Here is a 22,055-nt window from a genome sequence, read left to right on the forward strand (position 1 = left end):
CTCCCTGAACAAGGGGGGCACGAATAGTGTCTTCCTCACAGGGTTTTTTGAAAACGAGGTGTAAAAGCAGATGTTTGTATTTATCGCTTTTTTTTATTTTTTTTATTTTTTTAAATTTTTTTCAACGTTTTTTATTTATTTTTGGGACAGAGAGAGACAGAGCATGAACGGGGGAGGGGCCGAGAGAGAGAGAGACACAGAATCGGAAACAGGCTCCAGGCTCTGAGCCATCAGCCCAGAGCCTGACGCGGGGCTCGAACTCACGGACCGCGAGATCGTGACCTGGCTGAAGTCGGACGCTTAACCGACTGCGCCACCCAGGCGCCCCTATCGCTTTTTTTTTTAATGTTTTTATTCATTTAATTTGAGAGAGAGAGAAAGAGAGAACAGGGGAGGGGCAGAGAGATAAGAAGAGAGAGAATCCTAAGCAGGCTCCACACCATCAGCACAGAGCCCAACGTGGGGCTTGAACTCACGTACCGTGAGATCATGACCTGAGCCAAAACCAAGAGCAGGATGTTCAACCAACTGAGCCACCCAGGTGTCCCTGTATTTATTGTTTCTATAAATATTTTCTCCGCCCCCCCCACCCCCAATTTTCTTCTATAGATAAATGTTGCCTTTACGCTCAGGGAAAAAGAAACGTAGAGTAGTCCTGACCTCCATTACTGTTTGCAACCCAAGTGCATTTAATACATAATGTGGTGCAAACAAACAACAGACCTATTCTATGCCATCCGTTCAGGCCTGGTGATGTTCCATTAGGAACAGTCCAGTAGGCAGAAAATCAGAAGCCATGAGGCCTCTTTATTTTGTTGGGCTGACTTTGCTTTCCCGAGAAAAAGAATGGAGACCCCAGCCCCTTCTAGAAAATGCATTTGTGTTTTCTTATCACAATAAAGAAGATTTAAACGCATGAAAATATCCACTGGGGGCGGCCAAGGCGAAGGAAAAGATACGTGTTCTCACACATCGCTACCAGGAATGTAATTCGGCACTGCTCTTTCTAGAAAGCCATTTGTCAGTGTGCATCAGGAGCCTTAAAAACGTGCCTTCCTGGGGCGCCTGGGTGGCGCAGTCGGTTAAGCGTCCGACTTCAACCAGGTCACGATCTCGCGGTCTGTGAGTTCGAGCCCTGCGTCAGGCTCTGGGCTGATGGCTCGGAGCCTGGAGCCTGTTTCCAATTCTGTGTCTCCCTCTCTCTCTGCCCCTCCCCCCGTTCATGCTCTGTCTCTCTCTGTCCCAAAAATAAAAAAAAATAAAAAAAAAAAAAAACATGCCTTCCCAGTTAGCTCTGTGATTCTACTTCTGGGAAGCTTAGCCAAAGAAAATCATCACGCATACAGAAAAAAACACTTAGGTACATAGGTGGACATCACAGCATTATGCATAAATTTGTCTTAAGTGCTAGACAAGGTCCTAATGTTTAAATATGGAGGGTTACTTAATTACGCTGTGGACCACACACTTGATAGAATAACGTGTAGTCACGGAAGGAGGTTTCTTAAGACCATCTAACAGAAGAGGTTATTTGTGATAGGATTACGATCGAGTATGAAACGAAAAAGACAAAACAGTATGAAACTGTGTGGGGGGGGCGCCTGGGTGACTCAGTCAGTTAAACGTCAGACTTCAGCTCAGGTCATGATCTCACGGTTCGTGAGTTCGAGCCCCATGTGGGGCTCTGTGCTGACAGCTCAGAGCCTGGAGCCTGCTTCGGATTCTGTGTCTCCTCTCTCTGTCCCTCCCCTGCTCCCTGGCTCTCAAAAATAAAATAAAACATGAAAAAAAATTAAACTTATAAAAAGAAACCGTGTGTGGACCACAAGTCCATGACTTTAAAATATGCATATTTTGGGGCGCCTGGGTGGCTCAGTCGGTTAAGCGGCCGACTTCAGCTCAGGTCATGATCTCGCAGTCAGTGAGTTCGAGCCCTGCCATCGGGCTCTGTGCTGACAGCTCAGAGCCTGGAGTCTGCTTCGGATTCTGCGTCTAACTCTCTCTCTCTCTCTGCCCCTCCCCTGCTCATGCTGTGTCTCCCCCTGTCTCGAAAATAAACATTAAAAATTTTTTTAAATACACATATTTTAAATACAGCTAAGCAAAAAATAATTTTACTGATGGTAGCATTAAAGGTGTTTTTTTTCATTTTTTTAAAGTTTATTTTGAGAGAGAGAGAGAGAGAGAGACAATGCGCACACGCACGCAGGAGGGGCAGAGAGAAAGGGAGAGAGAGGGAGAGAGAATCCCAAGCAGGCTCCACACACTGTCAACGCAGAGCCCGACGTGGGGTTTGAACCTACAGAACCACCTGAGCCAAAACAAAGAGTCAGATGCTTAACCAACTGAGCCACGCAGGCACCCCTAAAGGTAGTTTTATAAGCTTTTTTAGATGTTCCAAATGTCTTCTAATATACACGCCCTACATTTTCAGTGGAAAAAACCAGGAGACCCTTGTCTCCGGGGGCCCTCGTGTGGGGCAGAGCGGACGCTCACCTGAACAGAGCCTTGAGATTCTCCGGCAGCTCCGTGCGGCCGGCGTAGCCCGGGTTCATGGTGATGAAGATCCCCACGGAGGGATTCAGGCAGATCTCCTCCCCGAGGAAGCTGAACCGCTGCTTCTTGTCTCGGATCGCGTCCTGGATGCTTTTTACCTGGGGAACGAGTCAACGGAGAAAGGTCCCTCCGCCGTGTGTCCCAGGGGCGGAGTGGTAGCTAGGGCTGGGAAGCATGGCCATAGCCAACACAGACACCTGCTCCCTGGCCCCCTTCGTGGAAGGACAGGCAAAGCGACGGCACCCTGGACCCTCCGCTGGTGGGCGCGGGGTGCCTGTCTAAAAGAAATCTGGCCGCCTGTTTCTGTATTTACAACACAGCGGCTGAGAGTGAACAGCAAGCGGGTGTTTAACCCTCCCTGTAGTTACCCTGGAAATGCACTAGCACTGATCTCTGGCCAGGCGTTATTCTGAGCACTTCCGTGTTCATTCATTTGCTTTTCACCACGATCCTTTGCCGGCCGGGGGCACTTTAGTGCCACCAGCCCCGTCTCTCGATGATGAAACACAAGCACTGAGCAGTGGAACAGTCTGCCCAACCTGACATCGCTCCAAGGTGGTGGCACCCGGACTGAAGCCAGGCGAGTGGATTCTGGAGCCTGGGCTCGTGGCCGCTGCGTGATCGAGAGGGCACTGGTACCTACCGGCTGGGCTTGTTCTTTGTTTAAATGAAATAAAGCCCCTGAAGAGAGTGGCATCCAGAAAACGCTTAAAAGCAGCAGTCAACGGGGCGCCTGTGTGGCTCTGTCGGTTGAGCATCTGACCCTGGGTTTCCGCTCAGGTCATGATCTCACGGTCTGTGGGTTCCAGCCCCGCGTCGGGCTCTGCACTGACAGCGTGGAGCCCAATTGCGATTCTCCTCTCCCTCTCTGGCTTCCCCTCCCCTGCTCTCTGTCTGTCTCTCTCAAAATAAACTTATAAAAGTTTTTTTTCTTTTTTAAAAGTCTAGCAGCTAACATGGAAACTGTTAAGGTGACCATCGTCACTGCAGTCGTGGTCCTCAGCCTGGTTTACCTCCTCAGACTGCATCTCTAGAACCGATGGCATGAACACAGCTCACCCCTTCAGGGACGGAGTGTCCTGTAGATGGTGAGGAGTGGAGGGAGCCCCAGAACCAAAGCGAGGCTCAAGCTACATCCCCGGGGCTATTCGTGCCTTTCTAAAATGATGAGACTTTTTCTTAAATGGTGGGGATATATGCTAAAGCTTGAGCTGGCTGGCTCTACATTCTAGATCATTCTTACAGCCCCGGGAGGAGAGACAGAAAGGAGATCACCATTTTCACACCCGGTGCCTTGGAAAGAGCGCTTGCAAAGATGATCAGTGACAGAAGGCGGGAAGGCAGGAGGGGCGCCCTTGTTCAGGCGGGCCCTTCGGAATGTCTCTTGGGTAGTTCCAGCTTGTCGGGGCTCCCGAAAGCAAAACCCAAAAGCCGGGGGGGCCAGTGCAAGATTTTGAATGAGCTCCCGTCCTGTCAGCCGCGTTCGGGGTGTTTGGAATAGCCAAGGGTTCCGTGGAGACTGGGCTGCAGGTAGGTGTGTGTGTCCGGGAGAGAGAGAGAGGGGGGGGGGAGAGAGAGAGAGAGAGAGAGAGAGAGAGAGAGCGAGCTCGAGCATTTATGAAAGAGACAGCTGGAGCCTAAATAAGGGGAAAGACACGAAACCACCGGACCGTGTATGGCAGAACAAGGCTCTCTCCAGTGTCTGGAAGAACGGGCACTCACCGGAACGTGTGACAGTTCCGTAATTAGGATTCAGCTCCTTCCCCAAAGCAAGGCCCGGAAGGCCACACGCATTTGAGCTCACGGCAATTAGTTTGAGACCGAAACTTCTCTTCTGCGAAGGGAATGTCGATGCCTTTGCGGCAGAGGTGGTCTCCAGAGCCTTGCACACGACCTCCGGCCTCCCGGCCACCCCGCGGCTTACGTGGGTGGTGAAGGCTGGGCTCTCTCTGGCCCCGGTCCTCCCCATAAAATACACTGAACAGTCACCATCCTAAGGGGCGGGGGAGTGAGTTTAATTGCTATTTACCAACGGCTTGGATACCTTTGGGCGAAGGCTGACCTGGGGCCCTTTCTGCTGACAGTCTGAGTCAGCCTCCCCTCCTGCAACACCGAGGCCCAGGAACCTGGCGCTCAGTGAGACTTTATGGCGCGCTGGAGGGCGGGCGGCGCCCATCTGTAGGGGGCGCCCTTGAGGGACAGCGCTGAGCCCATTCAAGGCTGCAGTTAACGCTGGGGCATCAGTGCTGGTGGCAGGCTCTGTTCGCTGGGCTCACGCTGGACAGGACGGGAGACTGCCTACCTGGCATTTTCTCATCGTCTTAGGAACAACCGAGGTCCGCGGGATGAGCCTTGGAATGCAGCGGTCAGGGTCCAGGAGGCCCCGATAGAGTCCAGAGGTCCTTCAGGATGTCGGGGGGGGGGCAGGCAGGGGCAAGCAGGTGGGCTGGGATCGTATGGATTAAACCCCGGGCCCAGCCAGGTGGGGGTGCACACACAGGCAGCCACACACTGTGCACCTGTAGGTCAGGTACACTCCTCCCTCACGGGGGTCTGTTTCTCCACTAAAAACTTAACCGCTTTCAAAGATTTTAAAACCACGCAGAATAACCACAAAATAGTAACTGACGTTTTCTGAGCGCTTGGAAGGCACCGGGCGCTTTTCTGAGTATTTTACGCGAGTTATCCCGTTAAGTCCTCGTCATAGCTGCACGAGATGGGGGCAGATCCTCGTTTTAGAGACGACGAAACAGCCAGAAGCAGTTACGAACCTGTACTACAGATACGCAAGATGCCGAGTTTCGGGAGGTGGGGGAGGGATACGTGGGGCCTCTACACGATTTCTGCAACTTTTCTAGAAGTCTAAAATTGGTTAAAAAATAAAACTCTACAAGGAAAAAAAAAAAGAAACTTGCCAGGTGTCTAACAGTTGGTAAGTGGGGCACCTCAGGGCACCCCAAGTCACCAACCAGGCAATTTGGTGACAAAGCACATACACTTAATAGCCACTTTCTCAAACAGCCTCTTACTAGAAGGACACCGTGCCAGCCACATACGGCTCCTCATCAAATACATAGCTTTCAGAGGAATTTTGTTCTGTTCTGGAAATAATAATTCCGACACACGTTTCCGCTGAGTAAGAAAAGCTGTATTTGTCACTCACCAAAGAAAACAAACATGGAGAGCTATGTCGAAATGAGTGGTCTCAAATGTGGGTGAGGGGGGGATGATTTTGCACCGGCCCCCCCCCTCCCCAGGGGACATCTGACCATGGCTGGAGACTTTTTTGTTGTCACAACTAGGGGGCAGGGTGGGGCGGGGGGGGGGGGGGGCGGTTTGCTAGAATTATCTGGCCTCAAGACATGGAGGCCTTTGACATTTGCCAAAGTTGGGAAAACCATGATCTGCAAAATCAAACATTTTACCAATGAGGAAACTGAGGGCAAGGAGGTGTAAGTGACTTGTCCACCATGCCGCAGCTCGTGTCCCCGGGGCCTACCAAATTCCCATGCAAATTATTGGCCCTACCCCAGTTTGAGCCAACCAGAAATGCTGGGGTGGGGTCCAGCTGATGAATAAGGCCTCCAGGTGATCTGGATACATGCTCAAATTCGAGAACCACAGCAGTCCAGGCAAATCTTGGGTTTCGGCTCATCCCTGCCACTGCCCAGGTGTCCCTGTCAGAGCTGCCCCTCCCCCCTCAGTGCACCTGCTCCTCACTCCCTCCTGCCGTGGGGAGGACGTGTCCCTGCAGCCCGCTAACCTGGGCCAGTGGGGCTCGAACCTGTGGGTCTTGAGATGCACCCACGCTCCACAGCCCTCAAGATGTTCCCCTCACCTGCCCATCTCCCTCTCCACTCCGGTTCTCGAAGTTTGCTGGACAAAAGAACCACAGAAAAAGTTCCCAAAAAAAGACTTGATGCTTAGGTGATGCTTAGGTCTTGCCGCAGACCAATGAAACCAGAATCTTTGGGCACAGAGACTACGCATTTGCACATTCCTGTTTTTCAGAATTGCCCAGGCAGTTCTACGGTGTAGCCAGGGTAGAGGATACAGAGTCAGAGAAGCAGATCTCCAAGGTTATGGTGGGTACGAACCCCTGGAGATCTCGTGGAAATGCAGACTATGTTACAGCAGGTCAACGGTGGGTCTGAGTCTGCGTTTCTAGTAAGTTCCCAAGGGAAACAGATGCCACTGGCCCCAACTGCCCCTACCAATTTCAAGAGTCCCCACTGGCCCTCAACCAGATGAGCTCACTTTGTCTTCCAGCCTCTACAGCCTTTAATCATCCCTCTCTCCTGGAGCTTGCTATCTGCCTTATGCTTTTTTTTTTGAACGTTTATTTTTGAGAGACAGAGAGAGACAGAACATGAGCAGAGAGAGAGGGAGACACAGAATCCGAAGCAGGCTCCAGGCTCCGAGCTGTCAGCACAGAGCCCGACGCGGGGCTCAAACCCACGAACCGTGAGATCACGACCTGAGCTGAAGTCAGACGCTCAAGTGACTGAGCCATCCAGGCACCCCAACCGACTTATGCTTTAGATGTGCGGGTAGATTTTACCCCTCTAGGTCGTGGTGGCCCTGACTGCAGATGAGCAATCCTGTATTCTGTACAAGCCACGTGTGTTTGCCTGACCGTGGGGCCTGATGGGACACCTTAAAAATGAGGTCTTTCCCTTCCAAGACTGGAAGCTGGTAATCACGGAGGGTTCTGCCCCCTACATCCTCCCGCTGGGGCCTTGTATCAGACACACTCGTGAACTAGAAAAGTCAGGCCACCTTCCCCGCAGGTGATATGTTTTAAGGAGGTCACGGGCTAGCCCTAAGCTACATAAAACCTGTCAGCTCTTTTTCCTTTGCCCCTCACATTCTAGGGAAGCGGTCCATTCTGCGGTCCGCACTTTGCCCCCAAATGCCATGCGTTATTAAAATCCTGCCCGGCTCACTCCACGCTTCCCTCTGCAAAGGCGGATTGGAGGGTGCTGCCTTCGGCAAGTGCAACCCACTCACCAGGTTTCACGTTTTTTTAAAAAAAAATATTTCTGCGTTTGCACCTTCGACCTTAAGCTCCTCTATCAAAGGTGGCAGGTGGGGAGCTCCCTTGGTTCTGAGACTCTAGCATTTGTTTGGCGCCCTGAGTCTGGGGAGCACTGCTCTGGTGACCTCCCAAGACCTTGCCAACCGATTCGCTGCTTCTAGCTGCTTCCTGCCTCGGCTCAGCACTCCTGTACCACGGGGAAGGAAGGGGCATGGTGGAAATGCCTGGCCAGGGGGCACCGAGGGGACAGGAGGCTGGAGGGAGAGGGCAGTGGAGTGCATCCTGGTGACACTTGTCCCTGGGCCCGGATAACCCGAGGCCCGGTGAGCTGACCACAACAGCATTAGCAAAATTCCGAAGGAAAAAAAAAAAAAGGTAGTATTTTCTACGTTTTTTAAAACAGCAGAGTAATTGCTCTTGGAAATGCCACACTCTTTCCCTGTTGGGTATGTAATTCTGCTTGAGCCATCGGACAGAAACAGGAAAATACCCACCTACGAGAAGAAATGCCACACTCTTTCCCCGTTGGGTATGTAATTCTGCTTGAGCCATCGGACAGAAACAGGAAAATACCCACCTACGAGAAGAAATGCCACACTCTTTCCCCGTTGGGTATGTAATTCTGCTTGAGCCATCGGACAGAAACAGGAAAATACCCACCTACGAGAACACTGACGCACACGCGCTTTTGTGGAAGTTACTAGAAGAGCACAGATAGGCAGGCAAGGAGCCGAAGGGAGGGGCGGGGAGGGTGGAGGAGGACTGTCCCAGCTGGTGCGACTTCTGAACCAATATGCCAGCCTAGATGACTGTGTGAATAATTAAGTGCAATTTTCCCCTTGGACGGGTGTATGATTTTAAGTGGTACAGCCTCCAATTCTGCCCAGGCTGTTGTCAGACCACTTTCTTGAGAACCGTCTCTCCCATGGGGTGTGTTCCTAGACTGCAGTGTGAAAGCACCCGGGAATTCCGGGTGGAACTCATTTAATTCCAGAAGCAAAAAGGAACTGATCTTGGTGAACCTCCTAGGACATCCTGTCGGGCAGTTTCAGGATCAGGTGAATTCGCAGTGTTCATCCATTGCACCCCGGGGACCACGGCTCTTGGGTTTTGCCTCACCGGTTGGGACGCTCAGTTTGGGAAGACAGCCTGAGGCTGGGCCAGCTGAGAAGGAGCGAAGGGTGTCCGGGAGACTGGATAGACCTGGGCGTGGACCCTCTTTCCCTGCTCTGTATCCCCCTGCCTTCTGCTTCCCTTCAACCCGTTTCCGGCCGTGTTCAGGCAACGACGATAGTGATCACCAACATCATGGCCACCACCATAATCAGCACCATCACGGTGACTAATATTTGTCGCACGCCTCCTATCCGTAGGGCTTCAAGGGCTCTTACACGTATTAACTCATTTAATAATTATTACAACTGCATCTGGCACGTACTGTTATTAACCCTCTTTACAGACGGAGAGCTTGAGATGTGGACTTGCCCCAAAGCACACAGCTTAGTTAAGTGGCAGAACCGGGGCTGAATACCGGCTGTGCGGTTTCAAACGTGACCCACGCTCACAACCACTTCCCCGCCCCTTGCCCGGGTCACCCCACCCCACAAGAACCTGTTTCTTTTCAAATCCCAGCTGCACACGGGGCTGCTCACAGCATCTCCGGAACGTGAGATGAGCTCTGGGCTGACCCCGGTCTGGCTCTCACTGCTTTCCTGTTGGCTTTTCCCCTGGGCTTCTCGGAGGGACACGGCGAGATGGCCTTCTGGAAGCCCCCCAGTGCTGAGCTGGGACACCAAGGGTGTAACTACTCAAGTGAGGGCAGTCACAGCCAGGCAGCCGGGCTGGAGAGCATGAGAGAGGCCCTCTGAGGTCTGGGGCCAGCAGCCAGGAGAGAGGGTACAGGGAGTCAGACAAGCAGAGAGGAGGGAGGTGGGCACCACCTAGGTAGAATGAACAGAGGATGGCGGGCAAGGAGATAAAAACCCGGGCGATACGAGAGCTGCCCGTTATCTGCAGTAGGCGACTTAAGGAGAAAAGCCCCAGGCGCACATTATAATGACAGTCCTCGATCCCAACGGCCACCAGGGCAGGGAACAGCTTAGACTTCCGTCCCAATTCTCAGAACCCACTACGGGCCGAGATTTAGTACTCTGAGAAAGCTTGATTTTATTCGTGTCACTCTATCTTCTATCCTGAAATTCACACAGGCCGCGAAGGGGCGCAAACTGGGCTCTAAGTCGGCAAGGTGAATGCAGCCGGCACCGTGCTTTCTTGGTCCGGCTCAGGTTTTGGTTTTTGTGTGTTTGGTTTTTTGTTTTGTTTTGTTTTGTTTTTTAATTGAGTTGACAACCTGGAGATGTTTAAAAAAAATGTTTTTAACATTATTCATTTTTGAGAGACAGAGCGTGAGCGGGGGAGGGGCAGAGAGCGAGAGAGCGAGAGCGAGAGCGAGCGAGGGTGGGGGGAGACACAAATCCGAAGCAGGCTCCGGGCTCCAAGCTGTCAGCGCACAGCCCGACGCGGGGCTCGAACCCACAGACCGCAAGATCGTGACCTGAGCCGAAGTCGGACGCTGAACCGACTGAGCCACCCGGGCGCCCCAAGAAATCTAGAGATGTTTTTACATAAAAATCTGGACTTTCAGAGGCTCTCTAAAATTAAAAAAAAAATCTGGCGGCCCTGACGTGCATTCTTCCAAAGCAGAGGCGTGCTAAGTGTTGAAGCAGCAGCTCGCCAGGAAAACCAAATGCCCCCGGTCTGTGGCACTCGCCAGGTGCCACAGCTGACCTCAAGCCACCGGGGCAGCAGCCTGGAAACACACACCATCGGCTCCCGCGACCCAAGCTAGTCAAGGGCTTTCAGGCCAAGAGAGTGCTCTGGACAGCCACTCGACTTATTGTTCCTACTAACCCCTGCGGAATCCAACGGTCCTAAGGAAAGAGATCAGCACCGGGAACGGAAGAAGAGCCCTCGGTTTTGCAACCTGCAGGAGCCTCACCAAGCAGCAGGCCAGACAGGAGCCCGTGAATGGGAGCACCAGACTGGCTGTCAAAATCAAGGGCTGGAAGACCGGATGACCTTGGGAGGCGTGGGGGAAGTGAAGGGACCCTGCGGAGCCCCCTGACCACTTATGGCTCCCGGCGGCAACCGGAGATGAACTGGCGGGCGGGGGGGGGGGGGGGCCTTGGAATCAGCTGGCGCTGTGAGCTCCACTGCTGTTCCGCCTCGTGGTGGCTGCGGTCCTGCCCCCAGCTCCGAGTCCAGCCTGCTTGGACGGGGACAGCACGTTGCGTGGGGTCAGCATGCTGGAGGAGGGGGTGACGGGGGCGGAGGCTGTCTGCAGCGCCTCCCGCCTCCCTTCCGCTGCCCCTGTCCTCCGAAAACTGGCAGTCAAGCTACACTTCTTTCTTGCCCCTTTGTTTGGACCCGAAGGAAAGGGAGTCCTTCAGAGCTCTGTTTCTCTTTCCCTGTACTGTATACACGCCACTGTGGAACACTCTGGAAATAAAAGCCACCGGTAGGGGGAAAGTTAAATGGTTGGACCGTATGGACTCCAGGCACAAGCTGGGAGCACCCGTCATGCCAGCCCCTCGTGCCATCACCACCCAACATTCTCCACCGCGCAGCACCCTGACGCTGGCCTTGCCTGGCGGAGGCAATAGAGGTGGGGGGCGGGGGTGGGCTATGAAACCACAAGCATCCCCAGCAGGAAACAGGGGCACCCGGCTTATAGGAAGGAGCCCAGAGCAGGTGTCGGCAAAGGCTATGCTTTGCTGGGGTGACCGGGAGGCCATGGGGAAGGCCGGGGGGCTCCCACTGAGGCCCCAGCTCCAATCGGGACCCCCAGGAGAGACCACTGACTTCACAGCCACTGATCTTCCTCCTGCTCAGCCCCTCCTTAAAACCACTGCCAGGCAGAGGGCAATTTGTTTTGCAGAAACCTCCAGGGGCTCCCCGTTGCCTGCTGAAGACAGTACACATCGTGGCATTTAATTAAGCCCGTCTGCTGTTTGGTTCGAACCTGCCTCTCAAGCCTCATTTTCTTCTCTAGCATTTTATCCCTTGTATCTGACAGATATCTGTGTCTAGACCTGCACCTGGGCAGTGTGGGTGGGGGTGCTGGGTTCAAGTCCTAACCTCGCCACCTGCCAAGAGTGTGACCTGGGACCAGTTACTTTTCTCTGATCTTTGGTTTCTCTCCCTACCCCGTGTGTGTGTGTGTGTGTGTGTGTGTGTATCTATCCTTGTACACCTTGTACAGATGTGAGGATATGTGAAAAGTACCTGGTACAGGACAGACTTTCAACAACAGTTTGCTCATTTTCCCCCTCCCTCTCCCCCTCTGTCTGCTCACTTCCTCTGTCTAGAAGACCCTCACCCTCATCCACATCATCTCCACCTTTTTTAAGGCCTGGCTTAAAAATAATGTGTCTGGGCGTGCCTGGGTGGCTCAGTTAGTTGAGCGTCTAACTCTTGGTTTCGGCTCAGGTCATGATCTCATGGTTCAGGAGTTCGAGCCCTGCATCAGGCTCTGCACTGACAGTGCAAGGCCTGCTTGGGATTCACTCTCTCTGTCCCTCGCTCTCTGCCCTATCCCTGTTCACTCTCTATTTCCCTCTCTCAAAATAAATAAACAAACACGGAAGAAGGGAAGGGAAGGAAGGGAGATAGAAAGGAAGGAATGGAGGGAGGCAGGGAGAGAGGAAGCGCCTAGCAGTCTTGCCCCATATTGTGAGTCAGGAGTTAAATCACTTCTAGAACACTGAAGAATGCTCATGTCCCCCTCAAGAACTAAAGTCGTTTTAAAGTTAGGGATCGCGTCCTACTCAACCAGGGACCTTCACCCTAGTTTTGAGCGTAGCACTTACTATGCCATAGGTGTTGAATGAGTGTTTTCTGGATAATTTGAAAGACAAGTGGCAGCTTACATAAATCTGCCCCAAACGTGACTTCCTTCCGTCAACAACATTCATCCTGTGACCCTTGCTTTAGATACAATGAGGTGAATTGGACCAAGGGAGCTGGAGCAGCTTGCCCAGACTCAGTGACAAAATGGAAGACATTCCCAAAGTCCATGGCCTTTCCAAAGAGCTGGGCTCCGCCATCTTGTTTGTTCCTCTCCTCACCCCCGTGAAGCAGAGGGGACATGTTACAGAGAAGGAAATGGAGTCCCATGGCCAATAAATGGGCTCACCTTGGTAGGGACCCACAGGACGCCGATATCCTGCACCAGCGTCTGTCTTAGAGGGCAGAGGAAGGAAGGGACGTGAAATGCAAGGGGGGAAGGGGACACGGAAGTGGACGAGCAGGGTTGAAAGCAAGAAGATGTCGACTTTCACGGTGCTGGCAACAAGCCCATGGCCTCCCACCTACTCCCGACCCCCATACCTGCACGGCCACCACTGATAAGACCTCCACAGAGATTCGATTAAACTCATCAAAACAGCCCCAGGCACCGGTCTGAGCGAGGCCTTTGTAGATGTTGCCACAAGACTGCAATGAAATGTACAAAGATTAAATCACTATCAGCACTGGGTTCATCGTTACACATCTAAGTCAGTTTCCATCCTTTTTGTTATAGATACTTCCAGTCCCCTAATGACCGCTGGCTTGAAACTCATATTAAAGTTTCAAGGGCAATTACGTTTTTGACGGCTATGGGTGCCAACGTAAGTCACGGGATCAAATAGAACCTTTTCAAGACACTTGGACCCAAATCCCTTCAAAATGTCATCAGGCTTGCGTTACTGTTGATTCTGGAGCTTTCAAAATCCCAGGAAATGAATAAAATATTATTATTATTATTTTTTTTTTTTTTTGCACCATATAGACAAAAAAAGCCTTCCACTCCGCCTTTGGCACACACTGATAAAAAAAAAAAAGTTTCTATCTGTATCTTGAGATCCGTGCCCAAACACCCAGGCTTCCCAGCGTGATAGGAAGCTGGGGACAGACGGGGGACGTGATAAGATCTATAGAAAATTGAGTGGCAGGTAAATCTTTTCAAATGAGAGCAAGAAAAGAATTTCAAAGGGGAGATGGCCTATCATCTGTCCTGAAAATAAAAACCTCCTGGGCGTTCAGTGTGAACCAGTAAACCAGGAAGCAACACAAAGGGGAAGGTTACAGGGAGACACTCTCAAGGCCACTGTCAAGGAGACATCACCAAAGCCCTGGGAAAATGCAAAGAGTGGCCAAGTCCCACTCGTCTCCCCCATAGCGAGCACTCGCTGACCGTCAGCTGTGAGCACAGCTTGCACACTAGTCACTGAAGGGCTCAGTCCCTCTAAGGACTTCCAGTTAGGTTGTGGACAGAAATCATACAGCCAGAGTGGGTAAATTGCCATGTGAGCAGTGGTTCCGATGGACAGTAGAAGACACAGACGTTTCGTTGTTCAGAGGAGCGGGTCAGCGTGCTCTCCAGAGATCCGTTTGGCCGAAAGAGGTAAATTTCAGACAGCATCACGACCTCTTTCGCCCAAGTTTATCTCATGGAATGCCGCATCTGGGAGACGCTCCCTGAAGCCAAGGCGTTTGGGTCGATCAAGTTTAGGAAACGCCACATTCTGTAACCCTCTGTTGTTGCCGATTTACAACAGATGTTAGGATTTTAAGGGGAGCACTGAGAAGTCCTGTGCAACGGAATTCGGTCAGTGTCTGTTTTATGAGCAGGATTTTTTGTTTTCCTCATGGGAAACCCTGGTTTTCTCGGGATGCACGCTGGGAAACATGTGGTGGACAAAAGAGAAGAAGGGAAGTCAGGAGACCTGAAGTGTTGGTATCTCACAGAGCCTATATGGGATCTTCATACCCTGGGAATGCTCTTATTAGCATCCGTGTAGGCAGAATGGAAGAGGGTAAAGTAAGGAAGGGCCAAGGGCTTTCTAGAAGTAATTATTATGGTCAAAGGATGACCAAAATCATGATACGTCTAGAGAAAAATAAAGGTGCCATCTTGGCTGGGAAATTGAATTACAAGGGCGCCTGGGTAGCTCTGTCAGGTGGGTGTCCCATCTGACTCTTGGTTTCCGCTTTGGTCACGATCTCATGGTTTGCGAGTTCGAGGCCTGCATCGGGCTCTGCACTTAGCAGTGTGGAGCCTGCTTAGGGTTCTCGCTCTCTCCCTCTCTCTCTGCCCCTCCCACGCGCTCTCTCTCAAATAGACTTAAAAAAGAAAAGAAAGTTGAATCACAAAAGAGGCCATGGTTAGGGAAAGCCTTGAATTATTCCAAGGGGCCGTGGAATTTTGGAGCAAAGCATGGTTAAATCAACATTTTAGGAGAACCAGCCTAATATCACACAAGCTAGGCTGGATGTGAGGCAGCCTTCGAAAAGGAGGGAAGAAGGGGCGCCTGGGTGGCTCAGTCAGTTAAGCGTCCGACTTCAGCTCAGGTCATGATCTCATGGTTCATGGGTTTGAGCCCTGCATCGGGCTCTGTGCTGATGGCCCAGAGCCTGGAGCCTGCTTCAGATTCTGTGTCTCCCTCTCTCTCTGCTCCTCCCCTGCTTGTGCTCTCTCTCTCTCTCTCTCTCAAAAATAAAGAAACATTAAAAAAATTTTTTTAAAACTACATTTGCTGCTTCAGCAATAGCATCTTTGAATTGAGATCAAGGGGGAAAGTACCGTGGCCAGAAAATAAAGAACGTCTTAGCATTAATGTCGCGATGTTTTCCAGAAAATGTAGCCAGGCTTATGGGTTTTTCAACCAGAACTAAAGAGAGGGGAGCAGTAACTTTGCCTTTTCCACTAGTCTCCACACTGTTGTTGTGTCTGCCCTATGACCCAATGCCTCTGTGTGGCATTGAGAAGGCAAGGGGAATTGTGGGGGTCCCCGACTACAGCCCATCTCTCCTCTTTACCCCAACCCCACCCCGTTTCACCACCCACCCCTCCCCACGTTCACTAGGTATCATTCCATTCTTTGAAGTCTCTCCTTTTTTCTTTTCCACTTATGCTACCCTGATGTCTGGCTGCCGACCATCCCTGGTTTGAACAACTGCAAGTTTCTCAGCAAAAAATCTTCCTCCTTCCAGTCCCGTTCTGCCTCCACTTGTCTTGCTACCCAGGAGTCATCCTCAGATGCCATTCGTTTTCATCATGCCCCGCCTTGATTTCTGAAGCCTGCAGGGTCTTCCTGATGGCCACCACTTCAGGGTCATGTTCTCTCCTTGGCTTTATGTCCACCCCCCCCCCCCCGGCCCCGGCTTCTTGTTGAACCCCTCTCTCCTATTTTCTGTTCCCTCTCGGGCACTCGGCTGCTACTCCGTATTTATTGCTAGCTTTTCCCTGGAGATACGGAGTTGTTGTGAGTTTCATGAATGACCCTTTGGAATGACATCTGGGGAAGGGCCAGAAGGCTCTTCCTGACCCCCGTTCCATCTTCTCCATCATCCGAGCCATGCCCTGTGAGGACAGGTCAGGGGAGAGGTCAGAGCAAGGAGTAGGGGAAGAATGGGATGCACAGAGAACTTGGTCATGTCTTTACCCTTGATGTTTTCATAGGCTAGGCGGTGTTAAAATGGCACACACCCTGTTTGGCAACACCCAAACCTTAAACAGCCTTCGGTCTCACATCCTCCAGGATGTTCCCGACCAGCGTGCCCTGTACTCTTCCCTGTCTCTGAAGTCGTCCAGGGATTAGAGATCTTAAAACACACATTCTACGTGCTCTTTGGTATCTCCCCTAATTATTTCACGTATCTTTCTTGTCTTTCCAGGTAGACTGGGTTATACTTTGTCTGTCTCTGTATCTATCCATCATTTATCTATCACCTATCCATCATGCTCTCATCTCTCTCTCTTTCTCATCTCTCACCTATGTCTATTTATATCATCTATGTATCCATCCATCCATCCATCCATCCATCCATCTTCTCATGATGCACAATGCTTGCTGAGCAATGGCGATACTCAATAAATTGGCTGCTGGAGAGTGCTTTGTGATGAAAATAATTCTCAAGGACTGGACAACAAAGGGAAGAGGAGGTTTGCAAACAGTGCAGTGATGCCGTTGGTTACAAAGGACATTTGGTGCCTAGGAAGGGACCGCTATCCTTCTAGTGTGTTTCACTACAGCTATACCCATTGTTCTTCTTCCGATCAGTGCTTCCTCCGATCTAGGCTAGACTTGCCAGAGCTTTGCACAGTCCAGACAAACGATGGATAGACCGCTCCTCTCATCCTGTACTCTCAGAGAAATTGCTGGGGTCAGAGTTCAGTAGTAAGTGTTGGAAGAATTGGGTAAGATGGCCTCGGTGACCTCTGGCCCATGGGGCGAACTCCTCTATTCCTGCTTGACATGTCAGGCATAACTTTGAAGATATTTTGATTTTCTTCAATCAAAATTCACCAGGTCTTCCACATCTAAATGAAATATCCTCTTGGGTGGCAATGCTGCCTTTGCTCAACTAGAGAACAATCTAGAAACTTAAAATAATTCTTAAAGGTTGAGTTTGTTTGAATAGAAAAAAAAAACTTTGGGGGGCGCCTGGTGGCTCAGTTGGCTTAAGCGTCTGACTTCGGCTCAGGTCACAATCTCACAGTTCGTGGGTTCGAGCCCCGCGTCGAGCTCTGTGCTGACAGCTCGGAGCCTGGAGCCCCACTTCGGATTCTGTGTCTCCCTCTCTCTCTGCCCCTCTCCCACTCACACTCTGTCTCTCAAACGTTAGAAAAAACAATTCAAAAAAAGAAATAGAAAACCTTTCTTCTTTCAGCCTGGCTTAAAGAGAACTATCACTGTAATGTGTCCAGCAGTAAGAGCAATCATGCTAAAATTTAGACCCAGTGAAATATGGGGAAGACAGCTGTTTTGGGGTCTGAATCCTCATTTTTGTTTGCTTCCCGGGGAAAAAAAACATGGTGCTTTTTGGCTGCTGCAACTCTTTGCACAGCAAAATTTTATGTACGAGAGAAATTATTAAAGTTACAGCTGATGAATCTCGTTTGGAGTTCTATATGTTCCCGTGAAGTCTCTAAAATTATTTTTAAATTAAATTTACTTTGTACCCATCATACCGTGATTTCTATGTATAAATATTTAATCTACTTAATGCAATTGTTTTATTTTTTCCCCCGCTATAAATTTATTTACGTGCCATCCTGTTGCAAAAGGGATGTAAGACAGTTTACAAAAAATAATACAGGAAAACAAAATAAAAATAATGAAAAAGTGAGAATCTTATTCCATTTTTTTTTTTATAAAGAGCATCTATAGGAAATCTGGTTGTAAGCAGAATATTTCTACCTAAGAAGTGACCTATAAGCCTGTCGTTTTCTCTTGCTTTTCTCTATGACACAGGACTTGGAATATATTTGAGAAGACGATGCTGAGCGCCTGAGTGAAGACCATTACCCTTGCATTTGTCCGTTGTGAGCATCGAATCATTGATTAGGAATGGAGGTTAATCGAGTCTGACTTCAGAAGTCACACCTGCCTGGGGCACCCGGGGGGGCTCAGTCAGTTAAGTGTCCGACTTTGGCTCAGGTCATGATCTCACGGTCTGTGGGTTCGAGTCCTGCATCGGGCTCTGTGCTGATGGCTCAGAGCCAGGGACCCGCTTCGGATTCTGTGTCTTCCTCTCTCTCTGCCCCTCCCCTGCTTGCACTCACACTCTCTCTCTTTCAAAAATCAAATAAAAACATAAAAATAAAATAAAATGAAAAAAAAAAAGAAGTCACACCTGCCCTTGTAGAAATTCTGAGGAAATGCCCACTTTTCCAGAAAAGCACAAGTATGACTTTCATGTGAAAATTTTATGGTAGCCCCTTGTGAGCTTCTCTGTGGTTCTAGGTCAAACAGTGAACTTAAGTCTTCAGCTATATGTTCAGCTTCTCCATTGTACGGGTCACAAAATGAAGAGCCTCACGTGAAATAACCCACCTATGGCTGCAAAGTTCATCAGTGGAAGCCTATCGGCTTATGGAGAGGTCAACCAGCTCCAGGGGTCAGAGATCCTCAGGTCTCCTGGGATGCAGCCAGCAGAGCCCTCCAGGGCCGGGCCTCTGAGCCGGGCCAGGGTGGCATGGATGAGCCTGGTCCCCAGTGTGGCCTGCCCCCCGGTCCCCAGGCACCCCCACCCAGCCGGGCCTTACCTTGTAGTCCATCTGCTCTGAGCAGTTGAACACGTACACCATGACGCCCAGTGCTCGGCCCAGGTCCTTGGTGGTCTCCGTCTTGCCTGTGCCCGCGGGTCCTGCCGGAGCTCCGCTCATGGTCAGGTGCAGAGACTGAGTGAGGGTGATGTAGCATCTGTCAAAACATGGGGGCGTGTCGGTCATTCTCAGGGCCCCAGGTGGCCCGGCCCACGGCTTGGGCCCTGCTGGGTCCTAGGGAGCTAGAGCTGAGGCTCTGGAACATGGCGGCCAACAGCCTCCATAAAAGGAAAGCCAGAGCCCCCACTGCCAACTGCTCCCCACAGCACTGTGGGGAGCACTCTCTGAAGAATCCTCTGATCGTGATTCTCCCTCCCTGAGCTTGCCCCTGCTCAGTTTTCTAGCTCATTGCCCATTTCTCGTGTCTCCTTCAGCCCCAACACTCTAAGGTGCCTTCACGTACAGCTGTTCTCACTTGCTCGTGCTCTGTCTTGAAGGTTTGTGTGCCCCACCTCCCCAGCTCCTACAGTAAAATCCTAACCCCCCAAGACTACGGAATTGGGAGGTGGGGCCTTCAGAAGGCGATTAGCTCGTGAAGGAGGAGCCTCAGGAATGAGATTAGTGTATTGTATCTTGTTATAGCAGCTCAAATGGATGAGGACACTCAGACACACGAGGACTGTGCTCGTCTCTCTCTCCTTCCCCCACCCAGCCCCCCGCCCTTCCAGTCTACCTGAGTCGTGTCCTTCCTCAACATGGTCGTTAGTAGCCTAGTGGTGGCCACTCATCCCTTGGGGCTCATATTTGACATTAGCTCCCAGGCTAAGTATCCCCAGACCCCTCAGCACTGGGGGGAGTGAGTACATGTCCCTCAGCTGAGGTCCTCCCCCACTGTCCTGCACGTCGGCGTCCAACATATACCACACACGTCGTTCATACAATCTTCATAAGACACGTGAAGGTGGGGCTATGTCCTACTCGTGGTTTCATCTCCAGAAACGGCTCTGGCCACATAGAGACCCTGAATAATTATTTATGAAGCAAATTCATGAATGAAGCCATCAGTCATTCCATCTGTTTAATCCTCCTTTGACTATCTTTCCTAATGATAATAAAATAAAAACAAGCATTAGGCTTGCTTCTGGTACTTTTTAAAACACACGTGCATTACAGCAACTTATTTGACATATCTCCAGAGGCAACGGAAATAAAGGCAAAAATGCACTATTGGGACCTGATCAAGATAAAAAGCTTCTGCACGGCGAAGGAAACAATCATCAAAACGAAAGGCAACCAACGGAATGGGAGAAAATACGGGCAAATGACATATTGGATAAAGGGTTGGTATCCAAAATCTATCAAGAACTTACCAAACTCAGCACCCAAAAGACAAACAATCCAGTGAAGAAATGGGAAGAAGACACGAACAGACACTTTTCCAAAGAAAATATCCAGATGGTCAACAGACACATGAGAAAATGCTCAACGTCACTCATCATCAGGGGAGTACAAATCAAAACCACAATGAGACACCCCTCACACCTGTCAGAACGGCTCACGTTAACAACTCAGGCAACAACAGATGTTGGCAAGGGTGCGGAGAAAGGGGAACCCTCTTTCACTATTGGTGGGAATGCAAACTGGTATAGCCACTCTGGAAAACAGCATGGAGGTTCCTCAAAAAATTAAAAACAGAACTACCCTACGACCCAGGAATCGCACTACTACGTATTTATTCAAAGGATACAAAAATGCTGATTTGAAGGACACGTGTAACCCAATGTTTATAGCAGCGCCATCAACAATAGCCAAATTATGGAAAGAACCCAAGTGTTCCCCAACTTATGAATAAAGAAGATGTGGTATATATATACATATGTATACACACATACACATACACAATGGAATATGACGTGGTGGTGAAAAAAAAGAATGAAATCTTGCCATTTGCAACAACATGGATCGAACTAGAGGGTATTATCACAAACACGGTGATGGCAAAGTCTGAAACTGGATGATGGTAATGGTTGCACAACTCTACAAAGTACTAACCGTCACTGAATTGTACCCTTGTAATGGGTGAACTGTAACGCATGTAAATTATACCTCAATAAAGCCATTAAAAAACGTGCCACTAGCCTCACTTCTTGATACCTAGAAAATTAATAACATAGGCTCTCCACCTGCAGGTTGGACCAGAAGGGGCCACCCAAGGGGGCCTCCAAGATGAATTCTGTTTTGGAATCTGATGTCTAGAGTTCACCGGTGGTTCCAGGTAAACACTCTTTGGGCCAGATGGCGACTGCGTCTCCACCGACACCAAAATGGCTTTGGAAAGACGGAGCGAGTTCCTGAATTCTCTAAGTTTATGTATTTTGAGAGAGACAGAGAAACTGTGATGGGGGGCGTGCAGAGAGAGAGAGGGAGAGAGAGGGAATCCCAAGCAGGCTCCGCGCTGTCAGTGCAGAGCCCGATGCGGGGCTCGAACTCACGGAACTGTGGGATCGTGACCTGAGCCAAAATCGGATCCTTAACCAACTGAGCCACCCAGCTGCCCCCTGAATTCTCCTTTAATTGAGTGCAAAATTCCCAGATATATTTCAGCCTTTGCACGTGACACTCAGGAAGGCAGATCCCCAGGTGGACAGGACAGGTGTGGGGACCTGCTATTCCACCGGCAGTTTTCCCGTGTGAGGGCAGGTGTTGGCTCAACTGATGGGCTGCATTTCAGGGCTGGTGAGCTGGGCTCCCCCAGGGTGCTGCTCTCCTCTCTCAGACACTCCTAGCTGAGTCCTAACAGAGGCCATACCTGCTCTCAGGGGCTGAGTTCTGACTCCAGATTGGCCCCGGTGCCTTCTACCCACCTGAGCCTCAGCTTCTTCTAGAACTTTCCAGGGGCTGTTGCAGCCCTGAACCTCCCAGGAGGAAAGGCAGCTGCCCAGACTGGCAGACTCCCCGGCCTCCGGCCAACTCACCTCCCCACTCTCTCCCACCCCTGATCTGTCCACGGCAGCCTCCTCTGCCGGCCAGAGGGGGACCCAGGCCTCTTCTCCATAGAGCTGCAGGGCTCTCGAGGAGTCCAGGAGTCCAGAAACACCAGGGTTTGCAGAAATAGAATTCGCACAGAAAACTCAAGAATCTCTGGAAAGAAACCCTTGGAGCCGGGTGTCAATCTCTTCTAGAGTATCTACTGCTGAGCTTCTGATGATCTCCAGAAGCAGCACTTGGGGGTAGGGGGTAGGGGGAGGGCCCTCCCCCCACCAAAAAAAATATTTTTCTCCCCATAGTAACAGAACTCTAGAGCTCGAAGGTGTTTCTGAGATCAACTAATCCAATCCCTATTTTACAGATGGGAAGACTGAGCTTCGG

General features: G+C 50.7%; 1 protein-coding gene across 1 annotated transcript in view; it reads right to left on the reverse strand.

Annotated features, from left to right (window-relative positions):
- DNAH9 (dynein axonemal heavy chain 9) overlaps nucleotides 1-22,055 on the reverse strand; it is a 340,134-nt gene that overhangs the window by 209,869 nt on the left and 108,210 nt on the right. Inside the window, exons 27-29 of the mRNA XM_047089868.1 lie at nucleotides 18,687-18,843; nucleotides 12,983-13,087; nucleotides 2,497-2,654 (exon numbers count right to left, since the gene is read on the reverse strand). Of these exons, the coding sequence (XP_046945824.1) occupies nucleotides 2,497-2,654; nucleotides 12,983-13,087; nucleotides 18,687-18,843 (420 nt within the window). The remainder of the gene's footprint in view (nucleotides 1-2,496; nucleotides 2,655-12,982; nucleotides 13,088-18,686; nucleotides 18,844-22,055) is intronic.

This window comes from Lynx rufus, unplaced genomic scaffold, assembly GCF_022079265.1.
Source record: "Lynx rufus isolate CCGP_SWC_20201006 ecotype Redwood Valley unplaced genomic scaffold, mLynRuf1.p SCAF_28, whole genome shotgun sequence".
Taxonomy (NCBI): Eukaryota; Metazoa; Chordata; class Mammalia; order Carnivora; family Felidae; genus Lynx; species Lynx rufus.